The sequence below is a fragment of the Pangasianodon hypophthalmus genome, chromosome 26 (assembly GCF_027358585.1).
Source record: "Pangasianodon hypophthalmus isolate fPanHyp1 chromosome 26, fPanHyp1.pri, whole genome shotgun sequence".
In the NCBI taxonomy this organism is placed as follows: Eukaryota; Metazoa; Chordata; class Actinopteri; order Siluriformes; family Pangasiidae; genus Pangasianodon; species Pangasianodon hypophthalmus.
The window spans coordinates 9,392,280-9,411,911 of NC_069735.1; the positions used below are offsets into that span (position 1 = coordinate 9,392,280).

A 19,632-nucleotide genomic window follows, 5' to 3' on the forward strand; every position below is an offset into this window, starting at 1 on the left:
TGGCAATGGGGGTATGGCCAAACATCAGCTGCAGTGATGATTTCAATTATTATATCAGCAACTAGTGTTGTTCTAAATAAGCTTCCCTGCAGTAAAAATCTGCAGTGAGACAGCAAGTACAAATCAGAACTAATTGCAAGCTACACTATTGTGCTGTATGAAAATTATACTCTTCAATAACAATGGGCTGTCAGTGGGAATGCACATGTTTTTGATGCATACAAAATTGACAATTTGCAATCACAGTCTCATTAGCTGATGTACAAAAATACATTTATTTGAAACAATTTCAAAATGACAGTTATTTCTTATAGAAATGCTGAACTAAAAATGTTATTGAGCAGTAATCATGAGCCATGCAGTTGCCCATTGAAACGATTTGCAATAAACAACACCAACCAGGAGCTCAATTGCTCCTCTGCCTTCTTACATTTCCAGTCAATTTTTTTTGCTAAATGTTGCTCTGTACCAAGAAATGATCTCCACTGAAGTGAAGCCAATTACATCAGATAACATCAAAAATGAACATGTGGAGAAAACAAACAGAAAATAGCGAGAAAGTGTGAGCGATTTTGTATATATCTTCACAAAACCAATAAACCTTACAAGGAACAATGTTATCACTACTACACGCTTAACCTGAACACTGCACATTCTGACGTAAAAGACAGTGACAGATGCTAGCAGGCTTTCCAGATGATCATTCATATTGTATCAGCTTATGCAGAGTTGAAGCAGACTCCTGAAAGTAAAAATGGTGTGAAAAAAAAAAAAAACAGAGTATTGCTGGCAGACATGAACTCTTCAAGGTCTTTACTGAAGATAGCTCAAAAACTGGAGGAAAAAATAATCCTCTTTTTACTGTTTTACCTTTGAAAGATCCCTCACACCCTAATTCCTATAGCATATCTATATTTACGGTAGTAGGCCTTAGTGTCACAAAAAGGATAAGGAACAAGGTGAACCCTTAAAAGTCTAGTTCGGTTTAGTTCTAGTCGGTTCACACTAGCAAGCGACAAAGTGACGATCATTCACTCATTCAATTTGTATGTAGGTCCATGACATTGAGACGCAATTTATGTTTGTGAATAGAGAATTTCTCAATTTTAGGCATATTAGCTATTAGAAGTAAAAGTTGTACATTATTAGAAGTAAAAATGATTCCTTAGACCAAACCTACAGTGTGTGTGATCCAATGTTTCTTCAGTTCCCCACTCATATAGTAACTTTACTTCCTAATTAGCTCTAGTTCCTACCTGGAAATAGCTCCCCTGTCATATATGACCACTCATTAAATGCGCATTAATGTGTGTTATGAAGTAAAGCTTGCAAGGAAGTAGCAGAGAGCATTGGTGCCTCTGGTGAACGTATGCAGCTAGTATATTTAGCTTGCTTTGCTAATTTGCCAACACAATTAGTATGAAGCCTAGCGTGAAACAATTAGTGCATTATTTAATTTGCATTTAACTAGTTAGCTATCGGCTTACATACATTTTGGCTCCTATTGCTTCTCAGCCACAAGCAACAACAATGGAGACATGAGACAAACTACAACTGACATGAGCGACTTGTCACTTGCTCGTGTGAACCGAGGACATTTTCATAATAAAAGAATTATTATAGATTTGCAATTCTGAGACCCTACTTATGTCCAACCAGATATCAATTTGTAATCTGTACAAATTCCAACAAGCAAGGATGATGTAGTTCAAATTTGTGAAAACTCGCCCCTAATCTTAACCTCTGTATTTTTCCATACTGTGCGAATTTACAGAGACATGAATCAGCAAGTTTGACATGGAAAAAGAAAACACAGGAATATGCCACTCTTACTGAATAATGAAGGGTTAGAATTGTGATGAAGGAGCATGCTAAGAGAAAAGTGCCAGGTTTTAATGAGCAAAGGTATACTGAGCTCTGAGTGTCAGTCCTGCTTTTCTGTCTGTTAAACTGTAATTACATGCTGACTTCAGCATGCATGGATTGCTGCTCATGCATGCATTTTTTTTTTTTTGGCAGGAAATAGCTTGCTAGTAGAGTTTGTGATAATTAGATAGAATCCAGGATAACCTGTAATATGTTTACCTGATGCTTGCACTGTTAAAAAAAAGAAAGAAAGAAGAAGAAAGTGCATTGTAGTTGAGTAGAAAAGAGGATACAGTAAATGAGCCTTCCTTAGTAAGTAAAATCAGATACGCTAAATCAGTAGATATATATATATATATATATATACTTTTTTTTTTTTGAAAAAGATAATACACAGCATGTGTGGTATCCTTCCAATCGAAGCTGACTCGTCTTCACTGCAATCCAATGCCAAAGGGTTTGCTTAGACTCTGACTGAGCCCACCTCTCACAGGTGATCTTAGATTGGTTATTTTGGTTTGACTCTAGTGTTCATACTTGTCAATCACACTAGGGTTCAGATTGAACAGACTACATAATTTATACACTCACCGCCCACTTTAAAAGAAACAGCTATACACCCGCTCATTCATGCATTTATTTATTAAAGTTTGACATTTTGTGTGTTCTGTGATACTTTTCTGTTCAGCACGGTTATAAAGAGTAGTTATTTAACACTTCTAACCATTCTCTCACCATTCTTCTCTGACCTTTCTCATCAATAAGACCTTTCCACTCACAGAACTGCCATTCACTAGATTTGGCACATGATATTTTTTCCCAAATTCTGATGTTTGATGTGAAGGCCAACTGAAGATCTTGACCTGTATCTGCTTCTGGTATACATTGCGTTGTTGCCCCATGACTGGATAATTGCATGAATGAGCAGTCTTACAGGTGTTGTTAATAAAGTGGTCGATAGTTGTTTATTGATAAACCATTATAAACCATAGTGTATTCCAACATTAATCTTATCAAACATAATGAGAGAAATATATATATATCTTAACATACATTATACCACAGCGCTGATGAATTCTCGTTTCTGATTGGTTAGACAGTGTAGTTCAGGCTGCAAAATAAATCGCAGGTTTACATTTTTGGAAGGAGTCTCCAGTGTTAGCGCTATGTAATATTCGGGTAAAGGTAGAGCTATAAGTATAAGTTTTCCAACACGGGACAGTGTTCAGGACAGAAGGCTTTGCATTTTCGGGTTTCTCTGTAACATGACAAGCTTATTAACTTCAGGAGAGAGAGAAATGGAATGACTGAATATGAATGTTTACAGAGGCTATAACATAAGTGCTATCTGGAACTAACCTGTTTCAGGGACATTGCAAAACACTGAATGTAATTAAAAATTTATTAAAACGTACAATGCATCTTCTTTTTTTATGTCAACACTGGCAAGTGCAAAAAAAAAAAAAAAAAACAAGTTTTACAAGGATGTCCCATTTTTACGTTTTGGTTAGTTTAATTATGTGCAGTGTGAACTCTTGTGAACTCACACAGCAAATTATAATTTGGACTCTATAAACAGACTTATAGATGAGAGACGTTTTTACGTCTTTCACATTAGCGTGGATGGGCAACTTCTACCTTGACCTTATGGTGAAGAGGTACAGAAACGCAGTAAAAAAACAAAAATGTAACAAGCCATATACAGCAATCAGTCATGATATTAAAACCACCTGCCTAATATTGTGTAGGTCCCCCTTGTGCCACCAAAACAGCTCTGACCCCTTGAGGCATGGACTCCACAAGACCTCTGAAGGTGTGCTGTGCCCATTGTAGGCATTTTTGATGTTTCTGCGGCTACGCAGCCTCATACTCAGCAAGCTGCGATGCACTGTGTATTCTGACACCTTGTGTTCATCATAGCCAACTTTTTCAGCAATTTGTGCTACAGTAGCTCTTCTGTGGGATCGGACCAGACGGGCTAGCTTTCGCTCCCCACGTGCATCAATGAGCCTCGGGCGCCCATGACCCTGTCACCGGTTCACCGGTTGTCCTTCCTTGGACCACTTTTAGTAGATACTAACCACTGCATACCAGGAACACCCCACAAGACCTGCCGTTTTGGAGATGCTTGGACCCAGTCATCCAGCCATCACAATTTGACCCTTGTCGAAGTCGCTCAGATCCTTATGCTTGCCCATTTATCCTGCTTCCAACACATTAACTTCGAGAACTGACTGTTCACTTGCTGCCTAATATATCCCACCCCTTGACAGGTGCCATTGTAAGATTGTGAGATGATCAATATTATACACTTCACCTGTCAGTGGTTTTAATGTTATGGCTGATTGGTGTAAATGATGAATGTGAATACTAGATGGGCAAACAACTGGCTTATTAGGTGATGGCTACTTGAAGTATTGGGGCATTCAATTCTTTGTAAAACTTTGTAAAATTTTATAGTAGTGTAAATATATCTGTAAATGATACTTAAGCATTACCTCTTTCACATAGAAAATTTGATACTTTGCATTAAACCATATAAACTAGAACAGTAGCAGAAGTAATAGTTCAGAATGTTTAGCAATACACAGAAAATTAACTAGTATTATCAAGTATTTCCTTATTTGTGTAAATGTTTAATTTACTGCTGTTATTTTACATTTTAAAATGCCCTTGTTTCCCAAATAGTTTTCGCTAAACAGAATTTCGCTTATTTCTATGTCAAAGAGGTGAGCAACAGGGAAAGACCAGGATATATAAGACCAGATATGTAATATGTAAAATTACAAACAAAACTGACTCCCAACATGGATGACTAAAAAAGAACTATTTACAGTGCTTGCTTACTATCTACAACACATACTGTAAATCACGTCCTTGTAAATAACATGCACATGTCAAGGACATTGTCAAAACGATCAATGATTCCATAAAAAGTAAACTCAACACTTTTTTTTACTGTGTTAAGGTTCACAGTTTAGTCTTTGCCACTATATTTACAATAGGAGCATGTGAAAGTGACAGCATATGCGCTGTATATACAGAGAGATGAAAATCTGAAGCTCTATCGAGACTATGATACAGTTCAAAGCTGTTCCCTGGGAGACATGACACAATATTTGATAGAAAACAAACGAACAATAGAACTGATTATCATTTTGATAGAAATACTTTATCATATGTCTTTATACAATAGCCTTTGCTTTAATGTGTAGGAATTAAGTTGTGTTTTGAAGTAGACATGTTTTGATGGCAAAACACATAATATGGCAATAAGGCATTGTTTCTGTAAGGCGTTCACTTAATATCTTATGAAACAAGACAAAAATAAAAACCTGTAAAGATAACAACAATAAAATTAAAAAGTGTTAAAGATGGATGACATGAACTAAATCTCCAGTGCTGCTGCCATTGCATGAGAGTCTTTCAGTTTGTTTAATAAAGGATTTAAAGCATATTAATTTTGACAGCAATCAATGTTTTGGCATCACATCCAATTAAATACGCACTCAAATACAGTATTCTTATTGTTAATCTACAGGACTTTAACTATATATAATACTTACAGCAGTATATTGCTATACAAATGCATGTGAATGATTAATTAAGGCTGCAATTAAATAAGGCCTTTTCCCAGAATCCTCAGCCAAACAACAAACCACAATTCCAGCCACATGACCTGTCACATGATCAGCTACCTCGTTCTAGTTCCCCAAGACTACTAATCACCAACACCTATTCCCAATCAGCATGCTCCCCATAAATAACCCAGGCTAAAGAAGTCTTGTTCCTAGCATTCTGCTAGTGATATATGCTAGTTTGTTTTTGCTAACTATATACTTTGATTTTATTTTTCCCTGTTTGTGCTTGACATTAATTGATAAAGTTGTTAATGTGAATTTTTATTGTTGATCTGGCCTTAAACTTCAACAAAAGCAATATTAATGATATATATTAAATATATATATATATATATAAATATATTAAGCAATATATCAAAACTATGTATGTATTTCCCTAGATGGTAATGGCTTTGGCAAAAATGATTAAATAAATAAAATAAGTGCCACTAAGTAGCACTCAGATAATGCCACATCTCCTTAGATTCTTTCTAGAGTTAAAGTATTTTCACTGCTAGCCAATTGTTATCTCTCAAGTATAAAGAATTTTGTAGCTAGCTCACCTCCAAAATTCTCATCTCACCTTGAAAATGGTGAACAAGGAAGCAATTCCACATTTATTTATATTGTTCTTGAGTACAATCCAAACTATCATATATTTCTTATTATAAAAACATTCAAAAATGTTTATAAGATTGAACCTATCACTGGGCAATTCCACACAAATGGCGCATTTTTCCACACAAATGGAAAAATGTTCACTTATATCTATATTTTTCTGTATGTAACTTCTCTTATAGAGAAAATTGCATCGTTTATGCATCAAATATATGGAGTACTCGTTTAGACAAGCCATATCACAATTTTATTTCTTTTTTGTGTTCATTCAAGTCTGTTTCATGTTTATACATATAGACCTGCAATTCAGAGCCTGTAGAAAATGTGTAGTCTCCTACAAAAGTGTCTGCTTGATGTCACACCCATAATGCTGATAAACTGCTATGTATTTGAAACATGTAAATCGATACATGATGTTTTAAGAGTTGTCTGCACTGTCTTTAAGATGATAAATGACAATATATGCAAATTGATTCAATGATCCTTAGCCATTTTGTTTGCCATTGTGAGTGCAAATGTCACATCGATGATGCTGGAATTGCCCTTATATTATTATAGCTTGATCCAGTGAAACTGGTACAGCACTGATTGCCTTTAAGCATTTATTTCCTAAAACAAAACAAAATTATATGCCTGTGCATTAAGACAAGTTCATTCATTTTCTAAAAGAAGTTATTAAAAAAAAAAAGGTTCCCAAATGGTGCAAAAGAAGAACGTTCACTATATCACTGTGGTAGGTGAGAGTTAGCTAGTGGGCGGGATTTGTCAAATGACCAAATTGGGAGAAAATGGGGCAAAATTTACTTAAGAAAAAAATCTAGATAGAAAATAATAAATATTTCTGGAGAAGTTAATAATAATACATATATTTCATATCTGAGAAATATTCAACATAGTTTATTTTCTACGATCTTTGCCAAGTGCCAGTCTAAGCTTTTTACTTTCCAGCGATGCACTGCTTCTGTCTCTCTCTTCTTTTTAAGATCTTTATAGCTGAATAGCTTCATGAAAAAAAAGTGTAATTAAGGTGAAGCATCAAAGCTTCTTATGGCATTATTTAAAATTCTCATGTTATATCATATTATATGTTATATATAATCTTGTTAACAAATCCTGCCTATATGGATGTTGGTCTTTTTCATTTGATGTTGTGTTGCTGTCAGTTGCTTATTTGTGTTGTGAAAAATGAGCAACATTACAAATCCTGGATGACTTTGGCTATCTACTGAAAACTAAGAAAAATTGATCACAAAAAACTCTTTGAAAAAACTCATTAGTCAAACTCACTTAAACTAATAAGGTTTTATGATCAATTTACATTGCAGCCCAACAACTCACGCAACTCCTGTGCACAAGACTAAACAGATATTCTGGACTTAGCACAGCATCTTTTCCCTGCCAACTAAACATTTTTCAACAGGATTTACCTTCTATAAAATGACCGATGTTTGAAACAATGAACAGTTAATTCTGTAACAGAAATTCTGGAAAAACTGATATTCATGTTACAGCTATATTTTATACATTCTGATTCTGTAATAGATGTCATTAACATAATGAAACTGCTATGAAGTGTGTATTTTGCCATCAATACATTGCAAAGTTACAGATTTTTTTTATATAGTCAAGAAGGACAAAAGACTAGTTTGCTCTCAACTTGCGTCTGCGCCTCATTTTCTCTCCAAAACAAGCAATGTTTTTAATCATCATTAAAAAGGTCTCATTAAGCATTTAGATTTTCCGCATAGATCTTATCAAACAAGACATCCATGCAAATCTGTATAAACGAGGTCCTTAGAAAACTATTAACAATGACTGTTTCTGAAATTACAAAATGAAGGAGAACATACAGAACTCTCAAAATGACAACACTTCTGTACACTTGATTACACTGCACTTCCAACTTGTCTTGTTTCATTCAGACACTTGTACAGTTGGGAATCTCTCTTGTGCTTTCGCAGGCATTGATCATTCCACCTGGTTATAAGGGGGAAAAAAATGCAAGGACAGGTTTATATTAGATAAGAAGAAACTTTTAAAGCTCCAAGTCAAAAAACACACTAATCGCTTAGCAAAGAGTCTTACGGCTAGCTATGATTTTACAAACTGTATACTGCGGAGAGACTGCAATTATTATTAAAACATATCTACTTTGCAATATTTCCTGATTTAGGTTTCAAGGGAAAAAAAACAGTTTAGCTACAGTGCATTGCATAAATATTCATCCTACTGAACATTTTGTGGTGTTGAAATGCACTTAATTGGGATTATACATAATGAATCTACAAAAAATAGGCCATAATATTTATGTAAGGGGGAAATCAATCTAATTTGCAAAACATTTACACATAACATAAAAGCTAGGATTGCATAAGTATTCAGCCCTGTTGCTGTGAAATTAGTTCTGGTGCAAGCAGTTGCCATCAGAAGTCAATAATTAGTTGAATGGAGTCTAACTACTGTATAAGGAATTATACCTCTCACAGGAAGGACACAATTTGTTAGCAAGTATGCCTAAACAATCATCATCATGAAGACAAGGAGCTATCAGAAAAGGTCTGGGACAAAGTTCTAGAAAAGTATCATTCAGGGTTTGGTTATAAAAATATCCAAAATTTTGAACATCCATCAAAGAACCATTATATACAGTATTCAAAAAATGGAAAGAATATAGCACAACTGTGGCACAAATGTTCAAACATTAGCTATATTGTGTAAATGGTAAGAGAACCCAATAAAGTCCATTTCAGTTCCAGGTTGTAACACTACAAAATATGGAAAAGTTCAAGGGGATGAATACTTATGCAAGGCGCTGTATTTAAATGGTGACTAGCTTTAGAAGTTACCCATCTTTCTCCCAATTTACAAGCCATTTCTTCAATGGAAAACATCTCTTCCATAATGCATAACTGTAGTTCATGTCAACTCAAGTGGAAATCTAGAACCTTAGGAGTTCTGGAGGAATCCTTAAATGTCCTGGATAAAACCCTACAACAGAGGCTTTCCTTTCCAAAATGGGCTCTAGGTTAAACTCATTCAGGGTGCAAAGATCCTTTAACTCACTGTTGAAGCTTCTGAAGTACCTTTTTTCCCCTAAGAGTGAAGGACTGCACACAATTCTTATGATTTGTATAGACTATCTATTTGAACTCACTGCATTATTGATCACATCTACACATTGATGAGATTGCAATTTGTATTTAATCTTGTTTCCATTTAATTGCATCATCACTATTCCCCTGTACTTATTGCTCATTAGAGGTGATTAAAACCAAATTTGCAGTTATTAAACAATTACATGATAACAGAAATGGAGCCACATTGGAAATTAGTCCACCAGGGCCTACTGAGTTCACCCTAATCATCATCTTAAGCTTCAGATGTTCCTCTTAATTACTTATAATAGATGATCTTTTAATCTTGAAGCATTTTCTGTGGTTAAAATTGTCAGCTGAGCTGACGTTTACATTGAAGATCCCGTTAGAAATGTTCACACATTTTAATGTTTGTTAATAGTAAAGAATTCATATATGAAAATGATTCACTCACGTTTAACACGGACCTCCAAGTCCTTCTCCATAAGCTCTTTGGGGCTGGAGAACTCGCTGAGCTTAATTTTGGGTGTTGTGTCGTTCTGACCCACTGTGCCGATCATCTCCTGCTCTTTCTCTTGGTTCACTTCAGCATATATATTAATCCAGGGAATTTTTCTGAAAAATAAGGAACGGCTGTTTACAAACGTTATATTCCCACCACTTTCCAGACCATGTTACAACTTAGCAACCCTGGGATTGTGAAAAAAGGAAAATGTACCTCTGTTTTTGCAATCTATCTACAATTTTTTTAAAAAAACGAAAGCGTTATAAGGCATGTCAGGGAGAATGTGTGGAGGTTGGCTACAGGGGAGCTGAGAATTACAATTAAGAAGATCCAAAAGCTGCTCAGAGGATATGAAAGAGGCAAGGGACAGTTAAAAATGTGCGCATAGAAGTTATTAGATAATATTTATATCCTATGCCGAAAGGAAAGCCATTTTCTAAAATAATATCTAAACATTACGTATACCACAGCCCTATTGAATTCTCAATCCTGATTGGTCAGAAGATTGGTTTTCTATAACACCACAGCTCGAATGTGTCATGATTTAAATGTCAAGTTTATATTAATGTGTTCATTCTAAGTTTTCTATGAGGAGATTTTTGGAATGAGTCTCCAGTGTTAGTGCTTTGTACCAGTCAGAGGTACCAGTCTGTAACTTTAAGCTTTCTGAAATGGGAAAGTCTTCAGAACAGAGGGCTTTCTCTGTCACATGTATCATTAACTGCAAGAGACAAAACAAATCAAAGCTGTTGGGGAACAACTGTTTATAGCTATTATAATGTAAGTGATAATGGGAAGTAACTTGTTTTGTGGACATTCCACAACATTAAACGTAACCACAAACAGATAAAAAGTATTTGCCTTTCTTATATGCAAATTGCTGTGGTATAAGTCAAATAAAACTCTTTGGGACATGAACTGGGAAATATTCAACTTTGGGGTGATAACAGTAACTACTATGAAAAAGTCAGACCATCTGGTGTTTCATCCCTGAAAGATGAAATCCAGTCATTTCTGAGTGAAGCAATATGCAAATTAGAGCATATTCATTCATCTATTGCTTTATTTGTTATTAAAATAAGAACTGCAATACAAAAAATGAATGCATACTTTCAATAGGTTTGCATTCTAATATTATTAGGTGAAAGCTGAGAATAATAACATGCCATGCCTGGTCTAAGTAATAAGTACTCTATCATATCTCTCACCAAGTCCACTTTCCACATTTGCCAGAGCTTCACGGTTAACAGAGGCAATATGCCACTTAATAAATATAATCCATGCAATAAATAAGTGTGAATTACTTTGAACTAAATAATTAAAAGTGTTACTTTGAAAATACAACTGCTGCATATTAAAGAAAAGTAGCAATTAATTTGATTAGTTGCTTTTGCTACATGCATACTAATTACCTCCATCCTACACTGATCACTTCTCTTACATTACTTTGGGTTTAATTCCTGAACGCAGATACTTCTGACTATTATCCTGATTAATTACTTTGAATCTCCTATTAGCTTTCATCTTCAAGCACTTATTAATGAATAGAAAGAAGAATAGTCTGGTGTCTGAATGCTTTGCCCATGTAATACCGTATTACATCACAAAATCATAACCATTCAAAGTCTTTAGATGTCTTGATGCATTTACTGTATGTTTGTCTTTTGCTATAGATTTTGTTTATGCTAACTGGTTGCAGTTGTATTACAATATTACCATACACTGTAAATTATGCTTAGGAACTAATTTGACTCTGTCTTTGTAGATATCGGAAAGTCCAGAAACAAGGAATCTAAATCTAGATTTCAGAAACTCATTACAGGAATTCAAATGTGTGAGCTTTTTGAAGAATAAAAGCTGTATTTAGGCAAGGTCACATGCATGTTGTCATACCTCTTGAATTTGTAAATGAGGAACACAGCTAAACCCAAGAACACCACAGAGAGGAGCATCAGCATGGCAGAACTGCTGTGTCTAGGGATTGAGTCCACCAGTGGAGCTAAGAGAAAGAAAAAGAGAACAGAGAACATGTTATTTATGATGAAACATTTGCTCAGCTATTCATATTTTTGAACCTCAATGTCAACTCTTAATAGCTCTCCAACAGTAATGTGGCACAAATCATTGCCAAGTTGCTGAACCTTGTCTCTAAAAGTTATAACAACATGACATCACTATTATGCCAAATAGCCATAAAACTGACTTAACCCCCGAGACCCAAGATCTGCCATTGAAAATAGATGTATCTCGCTCGTCTCCACTTCACAAAATCCCAGCGGAAATGTTTCTGCATTGAGACACTCCATGAATCTCTGCCATTAAGACTCTGCTATATTTTCTTCAGCCTGCTGGATTTTTGACAGACAGCCCAATGATGCCACTGACCTTTTCCCGAGCAGCTTGAAGGCTTTTTAGACCTTTCAAGGCTGAAAAATTAAGGGGAAATCCAGTGGTTCTGGCCACTCAAATAGGCAGTGTGTCATGGTAAATGCACAAAGCCATATGTCCTACAGTGCTAAGGTCAGGTAGTTCCTAGTGATCCTGTGGTCACTGCAAGGAACTGTGCATTGTAACCGCAGGCCATTTTTATAGGTGCTGCCAAATGTGCAGCAAAAACCACTCATTCAATTTGTGCACCCGATCGACATGTTAAATAACACTTTAAAACCTACTCCCATTTAGGGACTCTTTCACTTTTGGAGGAAAATTGAATGCCTGTCGAGTCGAATTGCAGATGGGTAATTATATAATTATGTTATAAAATCACATCTGAAATCAATGGTAGTGTTTTTTTTCAGCACTGACAAGCCTCGCTGGTCTCAAGGACCAAATAATCAACATAATTACACCCAACTGAATCTGCATTCAGAACAAATAAAAGATATCTGACAGATGGTGAACAGGAAATGTATCGATTTCATAATACAAGCCAATACCAGGAAATAATACAATGATAACATCACAGGAGAATTTAAAAAGGTAGTTATGGCAAACATTATACTTTATTTATCCTAAACTGGTGTCATTTGGAAAGTACTAAAGGGAAAATGTGGATATTAAACATGAAAAAGTACAGAACAGTAGGGCTGTAGGAACCCAAGTCTCTGACTTATTAACATTTGTACTTGGACTTTTCTCTACATTGACCTTTGGTCTCACTAAATATGGTCTTGGTCTTGACTAAGAGTTTGTAAAGATAATGTTTGCGTTGTCTTTTCTTTTCACATGCACACAGTTTTACAAGAAGTAATTACTTCTAGAAAATCATCTGTGGCAACTAGTAAAAGCTTGGACTTGAAAGGATTGGACTACAGCCCTACAGTACAGACATTTAACCTCATTCTCACTGTCTACATTGATCTTTTATTGTCAGTTAGACTCCACCTCTCCAGTATTCCTCAACTTTTTAGTTTGAAATGTCTAATCATTAATTCTGAATTGCTTCATTTGTACACATAATTATTAGTGAATATGTTGGGTAAATAATTGAGAAAATAATGATGAACATTTTGTGTCACCATTCTCTTAACGTTTAGCTCAATATGTATTTCATATTCCCTAGTGCCTACTTTAATGTGTAGCAAAATATGTATTAAACAGTAGAAGTTATAAGTACTGGGTTGCTAATGAGCAAAGGCATGTACAGACATTTGATAAATCACATGAGTTTAAAGGGTAATAATAAGACTAATCGAAATCGGTCTTACCTAATGTTAGCTGTGTGATGTAAACGATAACTCCGGATCCTGGTTTCAGCTCAAATTCTACCAGGTTCTGGTTCAATGCATTGGCAAGGATTTCTGAGATCTGTGGAACAGGAATGGTACTGATTTAAAAAGAAAAGTTACAAACATAGACACAGCCACCTACACTATACCCTGACACCTTGTTGAACATCCCATTCCAGATTTAGTCCCCCTTTGCTGCCTTAAATTCCACTCTTCTAAGAAGGCTTTCCACTAGATTTCAGAGTGTGCCTGTGAGGATTTGTGCTCATTCGGCCACGAGTATTAGTGATTTTTGGGCAAGGAGGGCTGGGGTGCAGTCAGCGTTCCAGTTCATCTCAAAGATGTTCAGTGGGGTTGAGGTCAGGGCTCTGTGCAGGCAACTCGAGTTCTTCCACTTGAAACTTGGCAAATCATATCTTGACCATGGCAAAACATGGTTCTGTAACAACTCATTATGACTTTGTATGCTGAAATAGTTGTATATCCACTATATATGAAACAAAATTGGTTTTGTGTAAAATCTGCCTATTTATATTTATTTGGGCTTTCAGTAATTAACCCTCTACTGCACACCGTTTCCATACGGCAACATTTAATTTATCTGAATTTTTTGAGCACTTGAATTAAACTATTTGTGAATTGTCCTTTTTATTGTATAAGTTATGTAATTGCAGATGAAGACATGACATATCTCCTTCCTCTTTTTCATACTGAACTACATTTCGAGCCACACTTCTAAGACCTCTGCAAATTTCTATTATTCACCAATAATCTGTATAGCTCTAAGGCACACATGTGAAATACATATTAAATCACTGGCACTGAAAGAACTTTGTGGCATTGCTTAAATGTTGTTTTCGTAAACAAATATTGTATTTTTGTTCAATAAAATTTGTATGTATGAAAAAATTAATAATTTCTTTTGCGTAATTTCTTTCTTAAGGTGATATGACTATTCCCTGTGCAATTTTTACAAAGAAGAAATATATTATTCCAATTTTATTTTACAATAGTGGATTGCTCAGAACATGGACATGGAAATGAAGAAAAAGAAGATATTCCTATAGACAGAGAGGATGAGTTAGATCATATTGAGGAGTGAATCAATAATGCAGGAAGTGAGGACGAGTCAGTTTTAGATGATGTAGAGGTGCCGGAGAATAAACATTTTGGAAATTTATATTATTTCACTCATTTATACAATTGACCTTGATGGCATCATTATTTGTGCAGTAGATTATAAATTATAAATCATCTGATATTCAAAAGCATTTTGGATGACCACTTCCAAAATACAATGTATATAATGTACTTGACCTGTTCCAGATCCTCCTCGCTCCCTTTCCTGCTGTCTGACTGGTTCTTGCTGGGAAGCAGGAAAAGCTCAGCAGCTGTTGGAAGTCCAGGGAAAACCGCCACCAGGAGCTGCTCGGCAGGAATATCGGCTATCTAAAAGAAGAAAAGAGAGGATCTGATGGTAGATATTTAAACATCTGTCTCTTAAGTTATTCTTTGGTTTTTCCCAAGGTAATCGTCACAAAAAGAATTTTACATGTGTGCAACCTCATATTTATGCCTCAGGGAAACAGAACATGTTTAAGGTTCCTGGGGACTGACAGCAAAGGAAAAAAAAAGAAGTTCTTGTATTGAACTGTTGTTGGTGTATTAAGAATAGCAATATGTTTATAATTATTTATTTATAAATAAATGTCAATTTTCCAGGGAAGATGGCATTATTTTAAAAAGTAGTTCTAAGCAGAATGATTTTTTTTTCGCTAGAAGAATGGGGGAAATAGCCTGTTTGAGTGGAAATCTTTCATTTTAGTGTAATTTAGCTTTCGTACAATAAATTTTTCCCAGTGTTATAAAGGGTGAAAAAAAAAAAAAAAAAAATATATATATATATATATATATATATATATATATATATATATATATATATTTTTTTTTTTTTTTTTTTTTTGGGTTGCAGGGATGAGTCCTTCTTAGTTCCTCTTCTGGAAGTACATTTACTTGCCATTTCAATGTGAATGGTAAGAGTATTTCTCAACATGAGGTGGAATATGCTGCTTTGGCACAAGGTAATTATGTAACATGTGGTGGCAAGTGAAGATCAGTCCCTGAGGCCTTGCAAGGACATAATCACCTCCATAACACACAGAGTTCTCCCATTAGCAAGGAGAGGGAATGAAAGCCAGTGCTGAAAATGATCTGAATTTAGCCTGCTGGTAAAGGCCATCAGTCTGGGTGCTGGCTGATCTATCTATCTCTCTCACAGAGAAGAGGCTGCTCTACATTCAGTTCTTGATTTATCAAATCCTTCTAAAAGCTGAACTGAGCACTGAACTAAGTTCAGAAATTTAGCCCTCAGGCACCAGGCCACAAATACTCCTTCAGAGCTACAGCTCAGTGGTGTGGATTATGGGTTCTCTTTTTGATATCCTGAGATGTTTAAAGGAACTCATTGTCATAAAAAGCGTTTTGACCTTTGAAGCAGACTCAGAGCCTCAGAGAATGTAGTAAGATTGTAACACAAATTCAGGACATTCCCACTACCCACCAGTAGAGGACACTTCTGGGACACTTCCTGCTTTGAGACGTTGATCAGTTAACTCATTGCAAAATCTTGCCATTCCTAAGTTTCTAGCCTTGATTATTTCTGATTGCCTTGCCATGTTCTAGACCCTTACTTAGTTTGTTGATTAACTCTTTGGATTATCCTTTGTGCTTGGTTATATTACCAACTGTTTCTGGTCATTGCTTGCTTATCAACCTTGATTTTGTATTGCATCTCTACTCTGTTTGCCAAGATCTGTTTTGAAAACTTATTTGCACATTTTTTATGACAAAAAAAAATGGCAAAGTTTAAACTAAAGAAAAACTAAAGAAAATAACCCTATTTGTCTATAAGGAGTAGATAAAGCCTTGGAACTGAATGAAGAAAAATAATCACTTCGTAAGACCCATAAATATATCTTGTCTTAGGAGCTGTGCCAGAGGAACAAGAACACAAGAGATTACACACTTTATTTCATACAGGGTGTAATCTCTTGTGTTGTAAATTATACCTATTTATATTCAACTGTGTAAATAATGAAGAATATTTGAAGACTGAATTCCCATAATGAGAGAATTCATATAGGGTTGGAAGAATTCTCAATGACTCAAGTTGTATAAAAGACATGAAGGTTAATGTTAGTGTTATAGCAGCAAGAAACAATCATCCCATTCCCCTGTTTTTCCCTCTTCAAGTTAATAAGACAAAAAAAAATGCAAGTTGGTTTCTTAAAACCAGAAAGTCAAAGTGTTGAGGACTCAGGACATTTTACTGAAAAACATACTTACTGTTAAGACTGGTTTATACTTGCTTAAAATTAAGAGTACGCAAGATGGCTGCTGCACATATTCTTCAGTGGTTTGGATTTTCGCTTGTGCAGTCCTCAGAAATAAACATTAAGTGTCCGTGTGGTGCAATACCAACATAAATAGTGGGGGCAGTATATAACTGTGACACTGTCTGCAACTGACTGAACATGAGTACATGTTTTCTGTGTATTGGTTAGTATTTGAATTTTAAAAACCTCTCATTTAGCCTTAAAATCTACCAAAAGGTCTGTTTAGTGTATTAGTCTTCTGGACTAGGAAATACTTTTGAATGTCAGGTCAGCATTTTCAATTTGAGATGCAGCTCATGATGACAGTCATAACAGCGGTGTAAAGTTTTAAAGACAAACGAAGCTTGACAGGCAGTGATGTTTTGAGTCTGCCTTGCCATCTAGTGGATGTCGCTTTTAATCCTCCAGATGTACATAATATACGCAGGTGAGTATGTGAACAATGCTGCTTCTGCAATTGCACATAAAGTCTTGCATCAAGTATAACGTGGCCTTTACAAAGCTCTGACACTAGAGACTCTTTCGATAAAAAAAAAAAAAGTCTCTTTACAGAAAGTTTCAACAATTATGTTTTTTTTGTTAAATAACGACACAAATAACGTTTTTTTTTCCAAAAAAAAATCAGTTGATTATTAGTTTAAGTTATGTGGAGTGTCCGCCATACAACTCCCTGTGTAAGTTGTTACTATGGTAACGTATAAGAACGAGTGCATGAATATAAACCTGTGATTTGATTAATAACCAGCACTGTCAGAGCTGCTGTTATAGAAAATTAATCAACATCTTTTAACCAATCAGATTTGGGAATTCAAAAGCAGTGTGGTATAATAAGACCTAGTTCATAGATAACAGAAATAGAAACTCACTGGGAATAACATTTACACACCACCCGACTCATACCCTGACTTAATCTCACACCCTTCACTCTGTTATATCCAGTTCCTGTAATTCAGATTTTTGAGATTTGCAGGTTCTGTGTGTATCAGCACGTTTGCACAGGTTGAGATACAGAGAAATACAGAAACCGTGAGCACTAGTGTGTTCAATACTGGGTTGATTGCATATAATTCCATTAGCATCTCTCGTCCAGCACTTTTTCCACTCCTGCTTTCCATTCAGCTCATTATCTTTATGCACAAGGATTTTGGCTCTTCATAAAGCAGAGGAAATCGAGCTCAAGCATGATCGGAGTGCGGCAACTGACATTTGCATTAACTACGGATGCTGCTTAAGATTTACTCCATGCGAGAGCTCTTTTCATCCTCGGGAAAAGACGCATTTGTAATCATCTGCCTATCTCTGGAGTGAGGTACTCATCTGCCTACCTGTGGTGATAAACTAAGGCATACCCAACAGAGAGAGAGAGAGAGAGAGAGAGGCTGTTTCAGAAGTTTTTAAAGAATTTTGCAACAGTGAATGCTGGAGAAGCAAAAGTAAAAGTACAAGATTCTCCAGAAACAGAGAATGACCAAGTGAACAATTGAGCAGACTGTAACAGATTCACACTTACTTGGAGCACAGCCTTTTTAATTATCCTGCCTACATCGTGCCTCCACTCCGGGATGTCAGGATTGGCCTCGTCCAGATTCGGAGAAAACGATAAAAGCAGGGATTTAAAGAATTCTGTCACAGAGAAGAAAAAAAAAAACGCGAGAGAGAAAAGAGATTAACTTTGCACTCCCATATCCTGTCTCATTTTTTACAGCTAAATTGCTCTGCCAAATTAAAGATCTCTTTACTGAACAACATTGAAAGATTCACATTTATCCTAGATACTATAAGATAGTATTCTCAGAATTAATTATCTTAATTATTAATAATCTTAGAAATTTTAGAAAATTAAAGGGTTATCTGGATGTTGTTTTGGAGGAACCCTTATAGGTTCTAAGTGGAACTCATTACAGTGTATTGCCATATCAGGAATGGTGCCAAGTTGAACCCTTGTTATTGAAGCTAAGCACCCTTAATTACTGAATGAACCCCATCCATCCATCCATCTCAAAAATTTCTTCTATCCAATGAACCCCATCCATCTCAAAAATATGTTCTTTCCAACACTGAATTCAGCACTAGTACATTCTTGTGGGGAAATCCCTCAAGCATTCTTGGAAATATAATTTTCATGGTTTCCAGTTGAAAATATTTTTGAACATTCACTGTCATCCCAGAGAGACAAATCAGAATCATTTAGGGTTCTAAATTTAACCTTCTTTAACCTTTAATTCATGGTTATTTACCAGAAAAGAAATCAGTCACCTTGCACAACGATTTGTTTGGTGTCTTGAAGAATGGAGCTGGATGATGAGACCTGCACCGTTACCATGTACGTCCCCTCCACTGGAAACACGTAGGATATACTGCCCTCTAGAGTGATCATTGGCTGGCAAGAAAAACAATCACTTAGTAAGCAAATAAGAATATTTTAATAGCTAGTTTGAGTCAGATTTTTTTACCCTCCCTAGAACAGATATTGAAAAAATGTGTATGGATTCTATTAACATTGTCGTCCGAGGGTATTTGCTAGATATTTTTCAGTTATAAATGTCACTGAAAAATTGTTGTGATAATTGGTATAATGAACCTTGCTAATAAAACAAAACATAAGTGAGTCAAAACATAAAGGGAGTGAAAGTCTTGGAATGGATGTGTTTTGAAAAGCATTTTCTGAAAATCTGTTTCACTTTATTTCAAACAAGGCCTTATATAAATATAAAAAAAGAAAGAAAGACCATTACATCCTTAATCCTATTTTTGCTATACAGCTTAAGTATGTGAATTATTATGAACTTGCATGTACTGAGACCA

At 35.5% G+C, this 19,632-nt stretch overlaps 1 protein-coding gene across 1 annotated transcript in view; it reads right to left on the reverse strand.

The window, feature by feature from the left end:
* Positions 1 to 253: 253 nt before the first annotated feature.
* sorcs3a (sortilin related VPS10 domain containing receptor 3a) overlaps positions 254 to 19,632 on the reverse strand; it is a 244,440-nt gene continuing 225,061 nt past the window's right edge. The window contains exons 21-27 of the mRNA XM_053229891.1: positions 19,084 to 19,207; positions 18,338 to 18,450; positions 14,750 to 14,881; positions 13,412 to 13,511; positions 11,598 to 11,703; positions 9,654 to 9,814; positions 254 to 8,081 (exon numbers count right to left, since the gene is read on the reverse strand). Coding sequence (XP_053085866.1) covers positions 8,023 to 8,081; positions 9,654 to 9,814; positions 11,598 to 11,703; positions 13,412 to 13,511; positions 14,750 to 14,881; positions 18,338 to 18,450; positions 19,084 to 19,207 — 795 coding nt within the window. The 3' untranslated portion in view covers positions 254 to 8,022. The remainder of the gene's footprint in view (positions 8,082 to 9,653; positions 9,815 to 11,597; positions 11,704 to 13,411; positions 13,512 to 14,749; positions 14,882 to 18,337; positions 18,451 to 19,083; positions 19,208 to 19,632) is intronic.